The 22,980-nt window shown below is 38.8% G+C and overlaps 1 protein-coding gene and 1 pseudogene across 19 annotated transcripts in view; one reads left to right on the top strand and one right to left on the bottom strand.

The window, feature by feature from the left end:
• PPP1R12B (protein phosphatase 1 regulatory subunit 12B) overlaps positions 1-22,980 on the top strand; it is a 237,868-nt gene that overhangs the window by 161,287 nt on the left and 53,601 nt on the right. The window contains exon 20 of one of the 19 annotated variants that reach the window (XM_009189902.4): positions 9,656-12,914. The exons of the other annotated variants lie outside the window; for them this stretch is intronic. Within the exon in view, the coding sequence (XP_009188166.2) occupies positions 9,656-9,718 (63 nt within the window). The 3' untranslated portion in view covers positions 9,719-12,914. Of the gene's footprint in view, positions 1-9,655; positions 12,915-22,980 lie in introns of those variants that run through there. 19 annotated transcript variants of the gene reach the window in all.
• On the bottom strand, positions 16,542-16,659 carry LOC116272141 (annotated as a pseudogene).

The raw sequence follows: 22,980 nt of genomic DNA, 5'->3' as shown, positions 1-22,980 counted from the left end.
GGGTAAAGCTTCTATAGTAGTCTCCCTCAAACCTGTCAATAACAGTCACTGGGGTTGTTTACAATGTAGGTTTTTAGACCACTCCCCTTGAGATTCTGGATAAGGAGGTGACATGGTGCTAGCGGGTGGAAGTCCTGGAAATCTATATTGTAAAGGTCTTCCAAAGTGATTCTTAACAGGCAAGCCTGATGGATAGTGTTCCTAGAGGTATAATGTTTAGGGACTGCTAACATCCCAGGTGGGTCAATCCTTAAAGAGTAGGATTAACTGTAGCACACTAAAGGAACTTAGAGTCAACCTCTACTCCTTTCTGTCCTCCCAAAATACACATTTAACCCAGAGTACCAAATTCTCAAAGACCCTCTAGGACAATTGAGTCCCATTTGGGATGTCTTTTGCTCTCATAGCAGCATGTGTTTATTCAGTCAACATATATTTATTGATGATCCACTATGTGTCAGGCACTATGCATTAGGGATGCAAAAATGTACAAGGTAGACAAAATTCCTGACCTCATAATACTCACATTTTAATGGGGCAGGGGATATTTCTTTCTTTTTTTTTTTTTTTTTCCCGCTCCGTCTCCCAGGCTGGAGTGCAGTGGCGCGATCTCCGCTCACTGCAAGCTCCGTTGCCACCCAGGTTCACGCCATTCTCCTGCCTCAGCCTCCCGAGAAGCTAGGACTACAGGTGCCCGCCACCACACCCGGCTAATTTTTTTGTATTTTTAGTAGAGACGGGGTTTCACCATGTTTGCCAGGATGGTTTCAATCTCCTGACCTTGTGATCCGCCCGCCTCCGCCTGCGAAAGTGCTGGGATTACAGGCCTGAGCCTCCGCGCCTGGCTGGGGCAGGGGATATTTCTATTAGACATCCAAGTTGAGATGTCAAGTAGACAATTGTCAACTAAGAATTTGGACTTTATGGGAGATATTAAAGCTGGAGAAATATAGATGTGGAAGTCATTACTTTAGAGATGGTATTTAGAGTCAGAAGACTGGGTGAGATCACCAAAAAGCATAATTAAAGCAGAAAAGAAGGCCCCTGACGAGGCTATAGGATATTCCAGGGCTAGCCCTAGAAAAGAGCAGGCATATTTCTTCCATGGTACGTATACAGATACTTGTTGAATCTCTTGTTGTGAAAGTGAGATCATGCCGATCCGACTTATTGTGATACATACACACATACCCCTTTATACCTAGAAAGCAATTACAGCCTAGGGTCCAGATGAAAGGTAATGAGCTAAGTTTCTAATGGTAGGTATGGAGAGAATGGAACAATGTAAGAAATACGAAAAACTTGGCAGGATTTGATGTTTTACTAGATGTGGATGATAAAAGCCTAAAGAGCAGTCCCAAGGTATTTGGGAAGATGCATAGAATTGGCTTTGCAGCCAGAAGACCTAGGTTCAAAGCTGGTTCCATCTCTTATTAACTGGCTGGTCTTAGAAAAGTAATTTAACCTTTCTGAGCTCTGAAAGTTCTTTAATCTGTAAAAATGAGATTATTATCCTTGTTTTGTAGGCTCGATATAAGGAACAGCAGTAACAATGTATGTAAAGTGTTTAGCACAGTGCCTACCTTTGGTAAATTTTTAAATAAATAAAGGCAACTCATATGGTAGTATTTCACCAGTCTCCCCTCCTCCCATCTTTGAGCTTTCATACATGTTATTTTCATTCTCTAGAATTCTCTTCCTCTTACTGCCTCTTCCTCTCCCTACTCCACTTTTTAAAAACATATTCATGTTTTAGGTTAAGCACCACCTCCCCTAAGAAGCTTTCCTTTGACCCCCTCCCTGGAACTAGGTTTTATTGCATTGCACAGACTAGTTTCCCCTAGCACTGTGAATTTATTTTTAATATGGAGTGGTAATCATACTATGTTGTATTTGCCAACTAACTGAACTCCTTGAAGGCAGGGTCTGTTTCTTTTCTTCTTTTATTTCTTTTTGAGATAGAGTCTCATTCCAGTGCCCAGGCTGAAGTGCAGTGGTGCAATCTTGCATCATTGCAACCTCCACCTCTTGGGTTCAAGCAGTTCTACTGCCTCAACCTCCCCAGTAGCTGGGATTATGGGCATGAGCCACCATCCTTGGCTGAATTTTGTATTTTTAGTAGAGATGGTGTTTCACCATGTTGGTCAGGCTGATCTTGAACTCCTGACCTCAGGTGGTCCTCCTGCCTCGGCCTTCCGAAGTGCTGGGATTACAGGTGTGAGCCAATATGCCCAGCCTGTTTCTTGTTCATTATATTTACAAGAATATCTAGTATTTAGGTATGTCTTCCATGAATAGAGAACAATGCAATAAATGATACTCTTTTTTTTATTATGATGACTGCATAGATAATATGCCATTAATAAGATTGAGAATTCAGGAGGAAGAATATGTTTGGGGATGAAGATAATGATTTTGATTTTAGACATACGGAGTTCAAGGTACCTGTCAGATGTAAGAAAGTAAATGTCCTATAGGCAATTAGATACACGGGTATGAAGTATAGGAAAGTTCCAGGGCTAGAGATAAAGAGTTGGGGCCAGGCACGGTGGCTCACGCCTGTAATCCCAGCACTTTAGGAGGCTGAGGCGGGTGGATCATGAGGTCAGGAGATCGAGACCATACTGTCTAACACGGTGAGACCCCGTCTCTACTGAAAATACAAAAGAAATTAGCCGGGCGTGGTGGCAGGTGCCTGTAGTCTGAGCTACTTGGGAGGCTGAGGCAGGAGAATGGCGTGAACCTGGGAGGCGGAGGTTGCAGTGAGCCAAGATCACGCCACTGCACTCCAGCTGGGGGAACAGAGCAAGACTCCATCTCAAAAAAAAAAAAGAGAGAGTTGGAAGGTATAAGCTTGCTGATAATAGTTTTAAGCTAAGAAAAACACATTTCCCAAAGTTAACTTTTAGAGCAGTGATTCCCAACTTTCTTTTCTTCCCCAGCATTCTGATGGATATAAGGTACTCACTGTGTAACTGTGGTTCAATGTCTCAATGATTCTGAAGCAGGGGCAAGCAAAAGGAGCATGTTCCCCAGGGAAGGCCTATCCGAATGATTGTGGGATGCTAAGGAGGGCCACTGCTATGAAAAGAGTACACAGTTGAGAACAGAGCCAGGGCACACCACTATTTGAGACAGGCAGAAGGGGAGAGGCACCCATGAAAGAGATCAGCAGGGTAATGGTCAGAGAAGAAGGAAAAGAGCCTGGAAAGGAGAGTTCTGCTTTTAGCTCTTTGAGGAATTGCCAACACTGCTTTACGCAATGAATACTCCCACCAATAGTGTCTAATCATTTCCTTTTTCTGCAACCTTGCCAGCATCTGTTTTTTGTTGTTGTTGTTTTCTTTTTTTTTTTTTTTTACTTTCTACTAATAGCCATTCTGACTGGTGTGTGATGGTATCTCATTGTGGTTTTGATTTGCATTTCTCTAATGATCAGTGATATTGAGCTTTTTTTCTTTTTCTTTTTCTTTTTTTTTTTTTTTTGAGACGGAGTCTCGCTCTGTCCCCCAGGCAGGAGTGCAATGGCACGATCTCGGCTCACTGCAAGCTCCGCCTCCCGGGTTTACGCCATTCTCCTGCCTCAGCCTCCCGAGTAGCGGGGACTACAGGCGCCCGCCACGTCGCCCGGCTAGTTTTTTGTATTTTTTAGTAGAGACAGGGTTTCACCGTGTTCGCCAGGATGGTCTCGATCTCCTGACCTCGTGATCCGCCCGTCTCGGCCTCCCAAAGTGCTGGGATTACAGGCTTGAGCCACCGTGCCCGGCCTATTGAGCTTTTTTTCATATGCTTGTTGACTGCATATATGTCTTCTTTTGAAAAGTCTCTGTTCCTGTCCTTTGCCCATGTTTTAATGGGGTTTTGTTTTTCTCTTGTAAATTTAAGTTTCTTATAATGCTAGATATTAGACCTTTGTCAGATGCATAGTTTGCAAATATTTTCTCCTATTCTGTAGGTTGTCTGTACTCTGTTGATAGTTTCTTTTGCTGTGCAGAAACTCGTATGTTTAATTAGATCCTACTAGTCAATTTTTGCTTTTGTTGAGATTGCTTTTGGTGTCCTTGTCATGAAATCTTTGCCCATTTCTATGTCCAGGATGGTATTACTTAGGTTGTCTCCAGGGTTTTTATAGCTTGGGGTTTTACATTTAAGTCTTTAATCCATCCTGAGTTGATTTTTGTATATGGTATATGGTTAAGGAAGGTGTCTAGCTTCAGTCTTTTGCATATGGCTAGATGGTTATCCCAGCACCATTTATTGAACAGGAGTTGCTTCCCCATTGCTTGTTTTTGTCAGCTTTGTCGAAGATCAGATGGTTGTATGTGTGCAGCCTTATTTCAGGGCTATCTATTCTATTCCATTGGTCTATGTGCTGGGTATATACCCAGAGGAATATAAATCGTCTACTGTAAAGACACATGCATGTGAATGTTCATTGTACCACTATTCACAATAGCAAAGACATAGAATCAACCTAAATGCCCATCAGTGACAGATCAGATGAAGAAAATGTGGTACATACACACCATAGAATACTATGCAGCCATAAAAAAGAGTGAGATCATGTCTTTTGTGGGAACAAGGATGGAGCTGGAAGCCATCATCCTTAGCAAACTAATGCAGAAACAGAAAACCAAATACCGCATGTTGTCACTTATAAGTGGGAGCTAAGTGATGAGAACTTATGAACACAAAGAAGGAAACAACAGACACTGGGGTCTACTTGAGGGTGGAGGGTGGGAGGAGGGAGAAGAGTGGAAAAGTTGACTCTTGGGTACTAGGCATAATACCTGGGTGATTAATCTGTGCAACAATCCCCTGTGACACAAGTTTACCTATGTAACAAACCTTCACATGTACCCCGGAACCTAAAATAAAAGTGTTTGTTTGTTTGTTTTAAAAAGAGTAGTATTCAACCAAACAAGGGAATGAAAACTTTCAAAGACTCAATGTGACAAAAACTTAACTTCATATAGCTCAAGCATAAAGGTTTATGTAGCTAGAAAATCTGCATATTCAGCCTGGCCTAGCTTCAGGCATAGCTAAATCTAGGAAACTGAAACTTACCAGATCCCTGCTGCCTTCTCTGCATAGACTTCAGAGGAAGAAAGACCTCTATCCTAGTGTCCATATGCCTTTTTTTTTGTTTTTGGTTTTGGTTTTTGCAAACATAATTTTGCTCTGTTACCCAGGCTGGAGTGCATGGCATGCTCACGGGTCACTGCAGCTTCTACCTCCTAGGCTCAAGCGATCCTCCCACCTCAGCCTCCCAAGTAGCTGAGACGATAGGCATGTGCCACCATGCCCAGCTAATTCTTTTTATTTTTTGTAGAGATGGAGTCTCACTGTGTTGCCTAGGCTGGTCTCAAACTCCTGGGGTTACATTGTCCTCCCACCTTGGCCTTCCAAAATGTTGGGATTACAGGTGTGCACCACCACACCTGGCCTCGTAGTGGTCATGTATCTGATTGATCTTTCCTGGATCAGATGAACTTCCCTGAACCAATTTCTATAGCTAGAAATTAGATGAGATTTAGCTAGAGAGGCAGTGAAGCCTGAACTCTAAAACCAAGTTTAATTCAAGTCCCTCCTCTGCTACCTACTGTGTAAGCTTGGCCAAATTATATACTCCCTGTGTCTCAGTTTCCTCAACTTTAAAATGAGAGAAATCATAGTACTTATCACATAGGTCATTTCTTTAAATGAGATAATACATATAAAGTGGACAGAACAGTGTCTGGCACATGGTAAATTATCAATAAATCTTAGCCACCATGATGATGATAATGATAACAATAGTGGTAGTGCTGGTTACAGTGATGAAGAAGAAACAAGAGCAACAGCTACCACTTGTTATAGGGGTAGGGTTAGCAGAGGGTCAGCTACGTGGAATAGATTCCCCATAGGAAATAGGGATTCTGTTATCAAAAGAAGAGAAAGAGATAAAGGGTTGGAAAGATAAATTATAGCTACCAATAGTCCTCTATAATCACATCCAGTAGTTTGAGAGCTGAAGAGTATCTCGTAGATTTGCCAGTAAGGAGATGTTGCTGACTTGTGAGAGCAGTTTGGTGGAGTGGGGCTAGGGAACATGAGAGGATGATATCTTCTCTTTGTGACTCATCTGCATGAGAACAATTTTGATGGATTTTCTGGAAGTTAATAGCCGTTGGTTCGTAGCCATTTGCTTTGTGAGCAGAGCTCCAAGATAGTTTGCCGTTAAAAAAATAAATCTTCATAAAGGCTTAAACAGGGTTCAAACAGATCTAATTGTCATATCATTTGGCACATTGTGGTACCTGATTCCATCTAAATTGCTTTCCCCTAACAATCCTTAGTCCATGTTTCTGCTTTCTCTCCTTGTTAAGAATAGATGGCAGATCAACATTCTTGCCTACTCCTGCAAGAGCATCTTGAAGGAATGAAAGGCAGTTATACTTCTGCTGCAGAGGAGCATTTTTCACATGTTATGAAAAGAGCTAGTTATTGGATTAGTCAGTGAGGTGTGATTGTCAGTCTTCATCAGGTTCTCATTACTGGTAATGTTGCCCAGACCTACATTTTTTCTCTGAATGTGCTTCTGCCTTTTCTGTGTCTAGCTTACTTGTTTACAAAATGTTTTCAGAGAGAAAGCCTAATTCAGGGTTGACAAAGTTCTGCTAAGCCACCCCAAGATTATCTTGGCTAAAGAAGTTTTTACAGAGTACAGTTGTGGGAAACAGCTCTTAAGAGTTTCTGGGTTAATCTAGAATGATTTCCTAAAAGAAAAGTTTTAGAAGAATTATTAAAGGAATCTTTTCCTCCCAGCTCTCCCCTCCCAAATTACAGCAGCACCCACAGACAAATATCACATGTAAAACCAAACTGTATAACAGATAAATATGAGGAAAGAATCAGGAACCGACAACTCTAGCCTCCAACTTTACTATTAATAAAAGCACATTACAGTGTTCCAGACTTGCTCTGTGAATAAGCTGTTCTCAGCTATGTATTTATGTTAGTTCCTTAGGTTCCTTCCAGAATTTATTTCCTAAAAATATTGGGGCTTTTGTTGTTACTTCAACCCACAACTGACCTTCCAGGAATAATTTAGATTTAGATAAGTGATTATTAGAAAGCTATTTCAAAATAGACAATAACAAGCATAAGAAAAAGTGTATAACCTTACTGGTGTTCAAAACTAAAATTATAATGAAGTAACTTTTTTTTTTTTTTTTTTGAGACAGAGTCTTGCTCTGCCACCCAGGCTGGAGTGCCATGGTGTGAGCTCAGCTCACTGCAACCTCTGCCTCCCAGATGTGAGCAGTTCTCCTGTCTCAGCCTCCCAAGTAGCTGGGATTAGAAGTGCCTACCACCACGCCCCTCTAATTTTGGTATTTTCAGTAGAGACAGGGTTTTATCACGTTGACCAGGCTGGTCCTGAACTCCTGACCTTGGGTGATCTGCCTGCCTCAGCCCCCAAAGTGCTGGGATTACAGGCGTAAGCCATCACACCCAGCCAAAGTAACATTTTTTTTTTAAGACTTTGAAAAGATAATGCCCAATTTAGCTAAGAATGTAGTGAAATGGGCCTTCCCATATTTTACTGTTGGGAATGCAAATTAGTCATTATTTTCTGAGAAGCAAATGGCTAGATTGACAAAAGTCCCAAATTGACCCAAAATAGCCCCCTATAAAAATGTATCTCTGGGAAACAGTTCTAAATATGGGAAGGAGGGGGAGTTTATGCACAGAAATTGTTATCACAAGGTATGTTATATATAGGCAGCTCTGTAAACATCCATTCAACAAATACTTGAGTACCTACTATGTGGAAGGCTATTATGCACTATTGAACAAAACAGACTTATTGGAAACAGCCTACTGTCCAGTATTCTGGCAGCAGTTAAGTAAACTATGATTCATCCATCTAATGGAACACTATGAATCATAGTTTGCTTTACCATTCCCCACCAACTAGCCATTTAGGGTGTTTCTTTAAAATAGAGTGGAGTATAAAGCAGCCATTTAAAAGTGAATTACAAAGATAGTATAATAACTTGGATAAATGCTTATAGTATAGTATTACTAAATGAACTAGATACACAATTGTATATGTCATATGATTACAACCATAAGGGCGAAGTGGTCACTCAGGCCCAGGTAAAGAGACCAGGGAGAAAGTGAGCAAAGTGTTAGCAGTGGTTGTATTTCTGTGATGAGACTAAATGTGACTTTTTTTCTACTTTTCTTTATTTCCCAAATTTTCTTTAATGAGGCCTTGTTATTTGTGTAAGCTTTTCCTGCCTTAAATGCTTTGATAACACACTTACAAAAAGTTTGCATGAAAGTGAAGACTGCTCAGTGGCTATTTTGTGAACTGAGTGGGAATTTTGTCAGGGAACTTTATCCCTTTCTTTTGACTGATGGGCTATTTCAGCTGTGGTGGAAGTATGCAATAGTGGATAGAATCTGCTGGACACCCACCCTTAATATAGTCTGTCTATACATATATGGCAATGTCAATGCAATACACTGTGCCTCACAAATAGCAATGTAGATGATAAGATGCTTTTTGTTGTTTTTTTTTTAGAAAACAGTATATCTTTAGTATGTTACTTGAAGACTCGGGATTATGGCTAGCTGTGTGCCAACTTTCCATCCTTCAGACCTATAAAGTCTGAATCAGTTTGATTTTTTACTGTATTGTGGTGAAATTAAACAATTCACATAAATTTTTATTGTGGCCCATAGTTAAGGTTCTAGGAAGCTCTGAGATTTAATCTTGAGTTTTCCTTGCCACTTAATCCAATTTTAAATATTTTTTTCTCTTTTTCTTTTGAGACAGGGTCTCACTCTGTCACCCGGGCTGGAGTACAGTTGTGTGATCTTGACTCACTGCAATCTCTGCCTGCAGAGTACAGTTGTGTGATCTTGGCTCACTGCAATCTCTGCCTCTAGAGTTCAAGCGATTCTCATGCCTCAACCTCCTGAGTAGCTGGGATTATAGGTGTTCACCACTACACCTAGCTAATTTTTTTTTTTTTTTAGTGAAGATGGGGTTTTGCTATGTTGGCCAGGCCGATCTCAAACTCCTGGCCTCAAGTGATCCGCCCGCCTCTGCCTCCCAAAGTGCTGGGATTATAGGCGTGAACCACTGTGCCTGGCCTCAATTTAAAAATTCTTAATCCACTCTTAACTTCCATTTAGTGGAACTCCAGTTTTATCCTTTCCTTTCTCATTGTCTTCTCTACATTTCTGTTCACATGAAATTTCTAATTGTACAGACTTTGCAGTGTGCAGAGTCAAATCTCTCATATCCTGTAACTTTGCTGCATGCTCCTTAGTTTTTTCTTTATCTACACTTATATCTGGTCAGTGTGATACTTTCTTTTTTGGTCTTCTCAGCTATTAGAAACAGACGTGTTTGTAGAAAAGAACTCTCACCATTTGTTGTGTCTGGGACTTGTGTGGAGGGTTTTTGTTTTGGTCTGGGTTGGTTTGCTTTTTCTATTTAAAACTTAGATTGTGTGTACACCCACACAGAAACTTCATCCAGCTACTAGGCTGTTCCTTTGCAGAGTGGTGATCAAACAAAAATATGCATCTAGTGATTCTTTCATTTGATTTGAAGACTGATTTCAGAAATACATGATTTTCTTCTTTTACCTGGCAGGTTATTACTGAGCAAGCTGAAGAATGGAGGACTCAGCCTACTTATAAAGTACCAAACTGTTAAGGTCACAGAAAATTATTTCTGGAAGGTACATTAGAAGTTGTTCTAGCCCAACTCTCTTATTTTACAGATGGAAAACCTGGGGCCCAGAAGAGGGCCTGGCTTAGCCTAAGCTGTATTATGACTTAGTGTTAGAAAATGAACTAGAATATTTCTGAATTCCCAGTCCAACATTCTTTCCACTAAGCTGATGGCTGTCTTCCAGGTGCAGGAGTGCAGGTTGGTGCTTATTACAGGACTGCTGGCTGCAGTGGCTCTTCCTGGTGCTGTGGAAAGTACCCTCTTCTTTGCTCAGTCTGATTCCATTTATGGGAAGCAGTGACGAAGTTTGTACATAAGATTTACAGTAAAGTCTGCTGCTGTCCCAAGTTTCTTAACCTTTTAAAAGTCATCTTCCTTCTACTTCTGATTTCCTAGTACATCTATTACTTATTTCAATGTAAACAAATTCCAAATAATGGAAATATGTCTCTACTACAGCTTATTCAAGTTTGAACTTTGGGTGTATATGCTAATATTTACAGACTGGTGAGGTAAGGAAAATTGAACTGCTATTATTTCAAAAGTGAAAGCTACTCTGGGACTTCTAGGTCAGGGTGGCAGAGTGAATACTCTTGAATCTTAATTCCTCTCATTCAAAAACAGAAATTATACATAAATATTTTTAAAGGTTTTTAAAAATACATAGTTATTCTTAAAAATAAGAGAAAAAAGTCTCTTTGGATCAGTAATAGAAAAGCCACTGTGATGGCAGGGGGTGGTGCTATGAATGGATATGGGCAATTGGGACCAGGGTTTTTGCAATGATCCTGTCTGTGCATGAACCCAGGACCCAAGAGCACAATGCAAATGGGAGCTGGGTTAGTCTAACTTATCCCAGCAGTGTCACAGCCAGGAATAAGCTGCTTGTTCCTGACCACAAGTAAAGAAGAATTGGCAGACACAAACAAGCACAGGAAACCACTCAAGATAGAACTTGGACCCAAAATACTTTTGGGCTAAAAATTCAGAACTGGGCTACCTAGGAGGAAAGAAAGCCCAGAGCTACCAACTTAAGGTCTAGTTCAAGGTTGCCACATTATCAGATTTAAGCTGAGGCAACTTAGAACTGCCCTATAGATACTTAAAACTGTATATATAGTTACAGATACTTACATTTTTTAGTCATCATTAAAAATTGAGCCCTCAAAACTTTACAAAGAACTCAGTAAAACCTAAGATCATGAAAAAGCAGTCAAGAGAACCCAACAAGTGAGAGAAGTTATATCTGAGGAAAAAAGAACACTCTGAAGAGATTTAAAAATAAGTTAAAAGTCTCAATATATGTACAGAAGAAACTAGATTTTACAGAATGAAGAGCAGATAATGAAACAAGAAGAGAAAGCTGTGAGAAAGGAGCATTTAGACATCTTGAAGTGAAAAATATATTGAAATGTAAAAATACAATATTGAAGTAAAAGAACAGTTATACTGTACATACTTTATATAGCTTAAGAGAAAATTAGAGAATTAGGAAATAGAACTGAGAAAATCTTTCAGAATGCAGTTTAGAGAAAGTTAGAAGAAAATGAAAGAGAAAGATGGACATGAAGGATGACCTGAGGAGCTCTAACATGCATGTGCTAGGAGTTGCAAAGGAGAAAAAAGAATGAATAAAAAAGTGACATTAGTAATAACAATAACTGCAGCTAAGAATTTTTTCAGAAGTGAAGCTGAGTCTTCAAAATAGAAAATGCTGCCATGTGTAACACAGGATAGATAAATCCACAACTACATATATGATAATAAAATTGTAGGAAATTAACGATGAAGAGAAAATCTGAAATTCTGAATACAGATATAACAAAAAATTCTGAATATTGGAATGGTAGTTGAATTGGCAGTAGGCTCTGGCAACAGTAGATACTAGAAAACTGACTAGTATCTTCAAAGTGCTGTAGAAAAATAAGTATGAGCTTACAGTTTCATACAGTGGTTTATATACAGAGTGGGACCAAAATAAACACATCTTCAAGATACACAGAGCTAAGTTTTCAACTCACAAACTCTTGGTGATAAAAGAACTAAAGGATGTTCTTCAGCAAAGAAAAAAATAAATGCAGAAAGAAGTGGAATACAAAAGCAAAGAGTGTTAAAATATGAGATAAAGCTAATATGCTTCAAAAGATAGGACTAAATATTAGCAATAATATGGTATTAAAAGATGTAAATGTGTACTAAAGTCCTTGTTTGGAGTAGAAAAGACACAGATTAATTTTATAGACATTTAAAGAAAAAATATATTTAAGTATGTTAAATATAAGGATATTCAGTACAGTAATAGAAGTATAGAAATAGAAGGTGCAAGTTCTAAATCAGTAGAGGAAAGAGAAAAGATAGGTAATATTTTAAATGCTTTCACTCCATTCAATAAGGGGCAGGAAAGAAGATAAAAAGAAGCAAAGGAAAAACATGGAAATAGGAAATACAAAATAAAATGTGTAAGTAATCATAATATAAATTAATCTACAAAGCCAGAGAGATACTCAGATTATCCTTCCATATGCTGTTTTCAGAGTAACACTGAAAGACAAAAAAAAAAAGTATAGGAAAAATTTTCTCTTGGTTACCACCAGTTGAAAGCTGGCAACATGCATATCATTTGAAACATGAACATGTTTTTGCTTAAAAACATCAAATGACAGAAATATATGTCCTACTTATAAATAGGGAACAATCCACGAAGATGATATAAAATGACTCTAGATACTGAAAATATACTCTCAAAATATATAAAACAAAACTGACAGAATTACCAAGAAATGGCATATCCACAGTCAGTGTTGCAGATTTTAACACACCTCTCTTAGAAACCAATATATCGAACAGACAAAAATACTCAAGAACATAAAGGATTTGAACAACATAATACACCAGCTTAATGTAATAGATATATAGCACATGTAGGGCATGTGTATTGTGACCATGCTAAATGAAAAAATCAACACTCATTCATTCAACAAATACTTATTTGTCCAATATTTGCCAGATATTGTTCAAGGCTCTTGGAATCCTTTAGTCAACAATGTAGACAAAGATCCTGACCTGCTGAAGTGTACATTCTAGCAGGGAGTAAGATGAAAAGGCAGACCATAAACAACAAACATAATAAAGTGTATAATATGTTAGACACTGATGCAGTTTGGAAAAAAAAAAAAAACTAGAAAGGAGAATTGAATAAAGAGGATTGGGTGGAGAAAGTACAGGTTGTAATATAAACAGTGGGTCTGAGTAAATCTTATTGACAGGTTGAGATTTGAAGAAACTGAAGGAGTTAGCCACAAAGATATCTGAAGGAAGAACATTTCTTCAGATGTACTGTAGTGAGGTCCTCTAGCAAGAGGGTACAACTAGAGCGAAGGCCATATGGTGGGAAAGTACTGGCACATGAAAGAAATGACAGGTGAGAGTAGCAGGAAAGAGAATCAGATCATCTGAATGTAGAGCATCATAGGCCATTTACTATGCACAAAATGAGGAGCCATTGCAGGATTTTGAGTAAAGGAGTGATGTGATCTGACTTAAGTTTTAAAACAATCATTCAAGCTGCTGTGTTGAGATTAGACTTCAGACAGAGGTAGCAGCTGAGCAGCTATTACAGTAATCCAGCCAAGAAATGATGATAGGGGCTTGGATCACATGGCAGCAATAGAGTTGTTGAAAATTGGTAAGATTCTGGATATATTTGAAGGTAGAGCCAACATTTCCTGGAAGGGCTTGTGGGATGTGACAGACAGAGGGAAGAATTTTAGATGATTCCAGGGTTTTTTACCTAGGCAACTGATAGGATAGAGTTACCATCAACTGGCATGGGGGAGGCTAAAAATGAAGCAGGTTGGGGAGGAAAACTAGGAAGCCAGTCTTATTTATTTATTTATTTTTATTTCCATAGGTTTTTGGGGAACAGGTAATCTTTGGTTATATGAAAAAGTTCTTTAGTGTGATTTCTGAGATTTTGGTGCTCCCATCATCCAAGCAGTGTACACCGTACCTAATGTGTAGTGTTTTATCCCTTACCCCCCTCCCACCCTTTCCCCTGAGCCCCCAAAGTCCATTGTATCATTCTTAACACCTTTGCATCCTCATAGCTTAGCTCCCTCTTATAAGTGAGAACATACGATGTTTGGTTTTCAGTTCCTGAGTTACTTCACTTAGAATAATGGTCTCCAGTTCCATCCAAGTCACTGCAAATGCCATTATTTCATTCCTTTTTATGGTTGAGTAGTATTCCACGGTATATATATACACCACAGTTTCTTTATCCACTCATTGATTGATGGGCATTTGGGCTGGTTCCAAATTTTTGCAATTGCAGATTGTGCTGCTGTAAACATGCATGTGCAAGTATTTTTTTCATATAATGTCTTCTTAGGAATCCAATTTTATTTTTTATTTTTTTGGATGGAGTCTTGCTCTGTCACCCAGGTTGCAGTGCAGTGGTGCCATCTTGGCTCACTGCAACCTCTGCCTCCTGGGTTCAAGTGATTCCTCTGTCTCAGCCTCCCGAGTAGCTGGGATTACAGGTGCCCGCCACCACACCCAGCTAATTTTTGTATTTTTAGTAGAGTTGGGGTTTCACGGTGTTAGCCATACTGGTCTAGAACTCCTGACCTCAAGTGATCCGCCCACCTTGGCCTCCCAAAGTGCTGGGATTCAGGTGTGAGCCACTGCACCCGGCCAGAATCCAATTTTAGGTATGTTGGTTTGAGATACCTATTAGATTTCCAACTGGAAATTTTGGCAGTTTGGTTATACAGATCTGCCAAATTGCTGTGGAGTATTTAGATGATATTTAAAGCAATGAGACTGTATCAGATAACAGAAAGAAAATATAGAAAAGGGAAGAGGGCCCAAGAAGTATCTGGTGTCCTTTCCAGTGTGAGTGAAAAAAAAAAAAAGTATCAGGAAAGAGATAGTTGTCAACAGTGTTAAATGTTGCTGATAGCGTCATGTAAGATGAAGACTAAGAACTGACCATTGATTTTGATAACATTATGACCTTGATAAGAGTGGTTTTGTTCGAATAGTGAGACAGAAAGCCTGACTGAAGTAATTTTAAGCCACATTGAGAAGAGAGGAATTGGAAACATTGAGAAAAGTTATTTTTTTTTTTAAGATAAGTTTTTCAGGAAGGGGATTTGACAAGGAAATGGAGTGGCAGCTTTTGGGGAGATAGAGTCAAGAAAAGGGTGTTTTTTTGTTTTGAGACAGAGTCTTGCTCTGTTGCTCAGGCTAGAGTAGTGCAATGGCACAATCTTGGCTCATTGCAGCCTCCACCTCCCAGGTTCAAGTGATTCTCCTGCCTCAGTCTCCCGAGTAGCTGGGATCACAGGCGCCCGCCACCACACCTGGCTCATTTTTTGTAGTTTTAGGAGAGACAGGCTTTTGCCATGTTGACCAGGCTCATCTCAAACTCCTGGCCTCGGGTAATCCTCCCACCTCGGCCTTCCAGAGTGCTGGGATCACAGGGGTGAGCTACTGCACCGTGCCGGAAAAGGGTGTTTTTTAAGCTACATGTTTGCTCCTGAGAATGATCCCAATGGAGAACAACAGCAACAACAAAAGATGATGTAGGAGGAAGAATGGAGAGCTGCTGTAATGAGGTCCTTGAGTAGGGTCTAGAGTACAAGTTGAAGGATTTGACTTCAAATAGAAGCATGTTAGGTTCATCAATGGTAACAAGTGAGAAGATGGTAAATGGTGGTTAAATGTGGTGATAGTCTGTGGAAGTTCTTTTCTGATTGCTTCAATTTTCTTAGTGAAATAGAAAGCAAGACCAGCAGCCAAGAAAGAACATGAGGAAGGAAGTGATAGGTGTTTGAGTTAAAAGGGAAAGGGGTGAAGTATTTATCTAGGAAAGTAAATGGAGTAGGGAAGTATCTGTGTGTGCATTAGAGTCCACTAAAGGTTCAAAGTAATGAATTTAAATTGAGACCAATGAGCATGGTTGGTTTTTTTTTCAGCCACATTTAGTTGCACAGGTGCAGGTGTGGAGTAGGCAGAAAATTTGATTTAAACAAGGTTGTAGTTTTGCCAAGCACTATGAGGGGAGAGAGGGGTGAGTGATGATAATAATGATAAATCATGGAATGTAAGCTCGATAAAGAGTAGAGTGAAGGAACATCAAGTGCATGAGAGACAGTGGAGATTCCATGAGGTTGAATGATAGTTCAGGGTCACCCTAGTAGAAAGAATAAGCTGGAAAGATGGGATCTGGAGATACAGAATTGAGATTATGGAGGGGTTATAGTTTTTTTGTAATGGCAACAAAAAGTTAGCTGGAGAAGAAAAGAACACTTCTGAAAAGTATAAACTTCCTTGTAGATACTGCATGGGTCAGGAGGTAATTATAATGAGAAATACAAAATATTTAGAGTTAAACAACAATGAGATTACTTCACATTAGATCTTGTAGAGTAGCTAAAGAGAGAAAGCTATAACCTTAAATACATGTTTAAGGTTAAAAATTTTGAATAAGTGAAAATAAATGAGCTAAGCTTTAAACTCAAGAAGTTGAAAACAGAGTAAGCCCAAATTAAGTAGAAGGAATGAAATAAAGATAAAAGCAGAAATTAATGAACAGAAAACAGAATAGCAGTAGAATAGTGTTAATACCAGAAGCTGATTCTTTGAAAAGATATAAAATTCAATAAACCTTTTTATTGTGCAATGTCCACCTTGACTGCAGTGTTCTAAGACTCAAAGGCATCTTATATGCTAGTCTGGGGCCTGGGATGCAAACAAAAACAGATCAGAGGCAGTTATTTTGGCAACAACAGGGAGAGGGAAAAGTCTTCAAGGTCCCTTAAAGCAACACGTATAACAATTGAGCTGCATACATAACCCGGGAATCTACTTTTTCCAGCCACTGCACACTGAGCCCCATTAGGGAGGTTAAAATGCAGTAAATCTTTGACAAGCTGAACTAGAGAAAAACTAGGTGTGGGCCGGGCGCGGTGGCTCACGCCTGTAATCCTAGCACTTTGGGAGGCCGAGGCAGGTGGATCACAAGGTCAGGAGATCGAGACCACGGTGAAACCCCATCTCTACTAAAAATACAAAAAATTAGCCGGGCGCGGTAGTGGGCGCCTGTAGTCCCAGCTACTCAGGAGGCTGAGGCAGGAGAATGGCGTGAACCCGGGAGGCGGAGCTTGCAGTGAGCCAAGATCGCGCCACTGCACTCCAGCCTGGGGGACACAGCGAGACTCCGTCTCAAAAAAAACAAAACAAAACAAAAAAAACTAGGTGTGAACAAATAGTATTAGGAAGAGAAATAGGGACAAAGTTAAGATAAACGTATTTAAAATATAAGATTATTTTGAGCAACTTTATGACAATAAGCTTGAAAACCTGATTTGAGTGGACACTCTTCTGGGAAAATATAAAATATCAAAATGACTTAGGAAGAAATGGCAAAACAAAGAAGTCCAGTAACCTTTGAAGAAATTTAATCATACTTCACCACCACCTCCCCAACCTGCTGCCAAAGACACCAAGCCTAGAGTAATTTGGGGGATGAATTTCATCAAACTGTCAAGGAACGAGTATAATAATACTTGTCTTACATAAACTGCTTCAGAGAATAAAAAGAAGGAAGCCAAAATCTAGATTGTTTTGCTTCCAGCTTGTTTAGTAACAACAAAAAGAGGCTAAGAACTGAGGCAAAGAAAAACCAAAATAAAGTCTGAATACTTCCCACAAACAGCATTAGAAAAATACATTTGATAATACCCAGGTGGTACAAGTTTTAAGGATTGGACCTTTGACTTTGTGCTCATCCTTCTGTGTGGATCAGCTTTGCTCTTTGATTCCAGTTATTTTAGTTCCAGTTGTAATGATGGGTTTTGGACACACTCAGTCTGTATTATGACCAACAGCATATATTTGTAAGATAGCTAGGTCACTAATAGTCTGTGGCATGGAAAAATTTTTGTTTTAATATGGTGCTAACTAAGCATACAGAGGTTGACTCTGTAACTTTAACTCCAGCAACACACTGTTATCACCACCCAAACTGACCAGCCTAGTTAGTAACATCATATGTGGTATCATACAAACTACTTAGAACCATGCCTGGGACACTCAGCTGTTAGCTCTTACATGCCCTTTGTGCTCAAAGAGAACAATTTGTGGTTGTATGCCAGTCAACTCAGTCATCATGGAGCTTAGTTGTTTACTGTATTGCATGCTAAGCAGTAGACTCTAGGAATCTAATTAATTTGATTCTCACATTGGTCCTGTTTGCCACAAACATTGCCATGCCTCATGAACCTCACAAGTTGTGTTTCTTAGAACAGTGCATATGTAGTTCTTATACTCTGCAACAGTGTTTGCCTCAGCATAATTGTGTTTATGTGGAATTGCATTGGCATTGCAATGTGAGAATGACAGAGTTGATAGGACCATTAATGTGTGTACCCTGGGAATTATTTCCCTCATCCCCATAGCTGGCTGAAGAAACTTTATTTCTGAGTTATTATGTAGGGACTGAAAGGTTTTTGATTTTTTTTTTTGGTTGTTTTTTTTTTACATGTATGTACAGACTGTTTTTTACCTACAGTGAGCAAAAATAATCTGGACAAAAAAATAATGCTCTCCCTGTTTTTCCTTTCAAACGTATATATATATTTGAAATCTTAGGCATGGGAAAAAACTTTTATGTCATCTTCAGAGCTACAGCCATATTTTTTAGCTAGGACCAAATCTTAAATCTCTCCTGACAGAACCCTAATGAAGGGGACAAAGTGATCTCCAGTGGAAATGTGAAAGGCATAAAAACGAAAAGTTCGATATCTGGAGGATTCAGATGACACAAAAGAAAATAAGTTGAGGATAAAGGAAATGAGAGGATAAACCTGGTAGTACAATGACATCTTTCATCTTCAACTATTTTAAAGTATTTTTACCTGAAAACATGAAGATAAAGTGTGTATAGATGACACATAGACAACTGATAAATGAATAAACATTTACACTGTATATGTCAGAAGTATCTGCAAAGCAAAAATGGTGCATGTCAGTTCATTGTTGACCAGGAGGAGTCTTTCGTATACTCTTCCAGGATCTATGTTATTTAAAAAAAAAAAAAGAAGAAGAAGAAGAAGAAGAAGTTAGATGTTAAGTTTGGGAGTATTTTTAGTAAACCCAGATGAACAGAGCAGCTTTTATTTCTGGATCAACTGCAAATTCACAACTCTGAAGACTAGTTGAAATGTTTAAAGTTCTAGATGAATCATACATAGATTGCTTTTCTTAGGGCTTTTTCCTTAAAACTCTGCAGTTAACTAAAAATGGGAAATAATTATTTTTCTTAACACCTGATGGACCATTCACCCTCATTTATAGGCTTTAAAGAAAACTAACAAAATATTTTTTAAAATCAAGTTGATGACAATTTAAAAACTTACATAGAATTTCTGAACCTTCTTTAAGTTATAGGTTACATTTTCAAGAAACTGATCGTTATCAAACATGTGAGCTTAAATTTAAGTATGTTGCTACCAGGCAGTAATATGTTTTGCCTGGCATACAGATTATAAGCACAACTTAACTATCATAGATACCTTTGAGAACTGAATGGATTTATTTATTTTAAAAGTTATTCTAAAATTAATTCCATACCTTTCTTCTCCGTACCTTTCTCCTTAAGTTTTTAAAACACCTTTCTTGACATAAAATTTCTGTACGACTACACATATTTAAATTGTAATATCTGATTAATTTGAGGAAACTATCTCCCCAATTCTCCCTAACTCTTAACTGCACTAAATATTTATAGTCTTAACAAAAATTTCAGATAAATCATATGCTTTAAAGCTACTTATTCAGTGTTTAACTGACACTATATAGAACCCTTTTGCTACTTTTAAGCTAATCAAAAAATATATAATATACCCTGTTACTGCTTCTAATCAGTTCAAGCATTTTTTTTTTTTCTCATCAAGGTGCTGTGAGCATTTGGCAGGGTAATTCTTCACTATGTGGGTCTATTTCCAGAATAGCAAGCATTCAGCATCCCTGAGCCTGGCATTTGAAACACCAATAGCACTCTGCAATCATTGTGCCAATCAGTGTCCCCACATATTTTCAAAAGCTCTTGTGATAAGTGTTGCCCCTTCCCCTCCCTGTGACAAACCTCTGCCCCTTATACCTTTACTGATGTTTCTAGCCTATATGGCCTACAAAAAAAAGTGTGAAGGGGGAGAAGCTATGTTGTTCACATTAAAAAGAGGTAGGTTTTCATTTCTGCTTTTTGTAAGCCATTGCTAAAATTAAATTTAATTTCAAAATATTAAACTCATGAACCAATTCTAGGACAGGTTTGCAGAATGATTTTCTTAAAGGACCTTTATAATCTCTTACCCTTAAATGAGTTTCTGAGACTTAAACATTCATGACACTAGGGCATGATTATTTAAATATATGGGAACAAGATTGGGAACATTTTGTCGGCTAGTAAGTTATTGTGAGCTCCATGCTGTGCAACTTGTAGATCCTGTCTTGCTTTGCCTCTCTGTTGCTGCCTTGTACTCCAAAATAGCACCATCTCTTCCCCCTACTCCTAGCAACCCACTAGAGTATGCATAAGCCGTTAGTGGATATATTTTGTTGGTCTGATTTTTAGCTTTTTTTGCTTGTTCACAAAGTGTCAAAGGCCCTTTATTACACTGAAAGAATTGCGTGACTTTTCTGTATTCTGCATTTCCTTACAAGTGGAATGAAGGCTGACTCTTTAAAGTCATTTTAGATGATTACCATCACAAAAGGAGAAGTGATGGTAAGTGATTCATTTTGTGGTAAAGTCCCTAATATGTCTCCCTCACTCAGGAGCATCTGTGCAGGAGTCAACATTAAATGTGAGTTATCATTATTGGTCTTTTCCATCACCCCCAAAAGGGGAGGATTGTCACATCACATAAATTAAAACAGGATTGAGATGGAAAAATCAAAAGAGAAGAAATGACTAAGAACCTCCTATTTCCTTTAGAACTTCTTATTTCCTGCCCCCAAGTAACATTTGTGGCCCTTCTAAGTACCCAGTAATAAAACGTCCCTATAAAAGCGTAGAGTAGTAAATGAAACTGTTATGAATTCTAGACTATCTTCCAACTTGGCTGTGTGCTATTGATGGTCTCCTTTAAAAACAAATTGTTTGTTTAGTATGAGATCAAAATTATTTGTATAAAAATATATGGAAGAGTAGGGCTTGATATTAATTTTAACAGTATGGAGATCTTTGTAGTGATACAAATTTTGAGATTTCCTATAATCTCTTTGAAGACACGAATCATGTCTTAACAGAACTTTGTATATCCCTATCCCTAATAGTACCTTGCATAGAATAAGAACTTAATAGTTGTTAGTTGATGGAAGAAAAGTATCAGTTGAAAATAAAAATATTTTCTTTGGATCTTATATTCATAAACAGACTGAAAATGACTGCCCTGTTCCAAAAGGAGGAGCAGAGAACTTAAACTGTACTTCTTAACTGGTAATACTTGACTCATCACCTTCTTACCTAAATCTGAACTAAAATACTGTGTGTTGTACCTACTCAGAAGTTTATAAAACTAACCTACCAAAAAATTGCTTAGAGGAAGAGGCAGAGACATTTTTGAAAGACTAGGTAATGTCCACCTAACTATTGATATCCTTTGGGCCTTGAAGGATCTTGTGGTTTTGTTACCAGGAAGGGAGTTCAATCTGGACCCCAAGAAAGAGTTCTTAGATCTCACGCGAGAAAGAATTCAGGGCAAGTCCCTAGAGTAAAGTGAAAGCAACTTTATTTAGAAAGTGAAGGAATAAAAGAATGACTACTCCATAGACAGAGCAGCCCAAAGGGCTGCTGGTTTTATGGTTACTTCTTGATTACATGCTAAACAAGGGATGGATTATTCATGAGTTTTCCAGGAGAGAGGTGGTCAATTTCCAGAACTGAGGGTGCCTCCCCTTTTTAGACCATATAGGGTAACTTCTTGATGTTGCCATGACATTTGTAAACTGTCTTGTCACTGGTGGAAGTGTCTTTTAGCATGCTGATATATTATAATTAGTGTATAATAGTCATGAGGATGACCAGAGGCCACTCTCATCACCATCTTAGTTTTGGTGGGTTTTGGCTGGCTTCTTTATCGCAACCTGTTTTATCAGCAAGGTCTTTGTGACCTGTATCTTGTGCCAACCTCCTATCTCATCCTGTGACTGAGAATGCCTTAACCTCTTGGGAATGCAGCCTAGTAAGTCTCAACCTTATTTACCCAGCCCCCATTCAAGATGGAGTGCCTCTGGTTCAAATACCTTTGACAAAAACATACCTATACCTTAGTCTACTATGTGTAATGCATTCCAGCATTTGCTATTCTGTTTATTCACTTTTTATTGATCTGGTTGTGGCCACTAAATTGATTCATAACCTAACAATGAGTTTCATTGTACCTTTAGCTCAAGTGACTACCTGCTTCCATTAGCAAACCCAATTCTTTGGTGAACATATAATCTTAGAGTCCTCTGTAATGAGAGACTATCTTTCAAAAGTTGTTAGGAATTAAAAAAGAAAGTCACTTCCTTATGCCCCTTTCTCACTGTAGTGAGATGAAAAAACTCTGTTTTTTTTTAAACACTGTTAAACTTACAGAAATATTTCAAGAATAGATTAAAGAATTGCTGTATACCCTTTATGTAGAGATCACATTCACTTTTTTTTTTTTTTTGAGATGGAGTTCCACTCTATTTTTCCAGGCTGGAGTGCAATGGCGTGATCTCGGCTCACCGCAACCTCTGCCTCCCAGGTTCAAGTGATTCTCCTGCCTCAGCCACCTGAGTAGCTGGTATTATAGGCATGCGCCACCACGCCCCACTAATTTTGTATTTTTAGTAGAGATGGGGTTTCTCCATGTTGGTCAGGCTGGTCTCGAACTCCCGACCTCAGGTGATCTGCCCACCTTGGCCTCCCAAAGTGCTGGGATTACAGGCGCGACACATTCACATTTTTACCAGTTGTCCTAATAAAGTCCATTGGAGCAGAAAGATCCAATCCAGGATCACTATTTATACCCAATTTTTGTATATCTCTAGTTAGACTTTCCTCGACTTATATGACCTTGTTTTTTTTGTTTTGTTTTGTTTTGTTTTATGTTGCCCAGGCTGAAGTGCAGTAGTGTGATCTTAGTTCACTGCATCCTCTGCCTCTTGTGCTCAGAGGATCCCCCCACCTCAGCATCTTGAGT

Source organism: Papio anubis, chromosome 1 (assembly GCF_008728515.1).
Source record: "Papio anubis isolate 15944 chromosome 1, Panubis1.0, whole genome shotgun sequence".
Taxonomy (NCBI): domain Eukaryota; kingdom Metazoa; phylum Chordata; class Mammalia; order Primates; family Cercopithecidae; genus Papio; species Papio anubis.
This window is presented reverse-complemented; position numbering and strand designations above follow the sequence as displayed.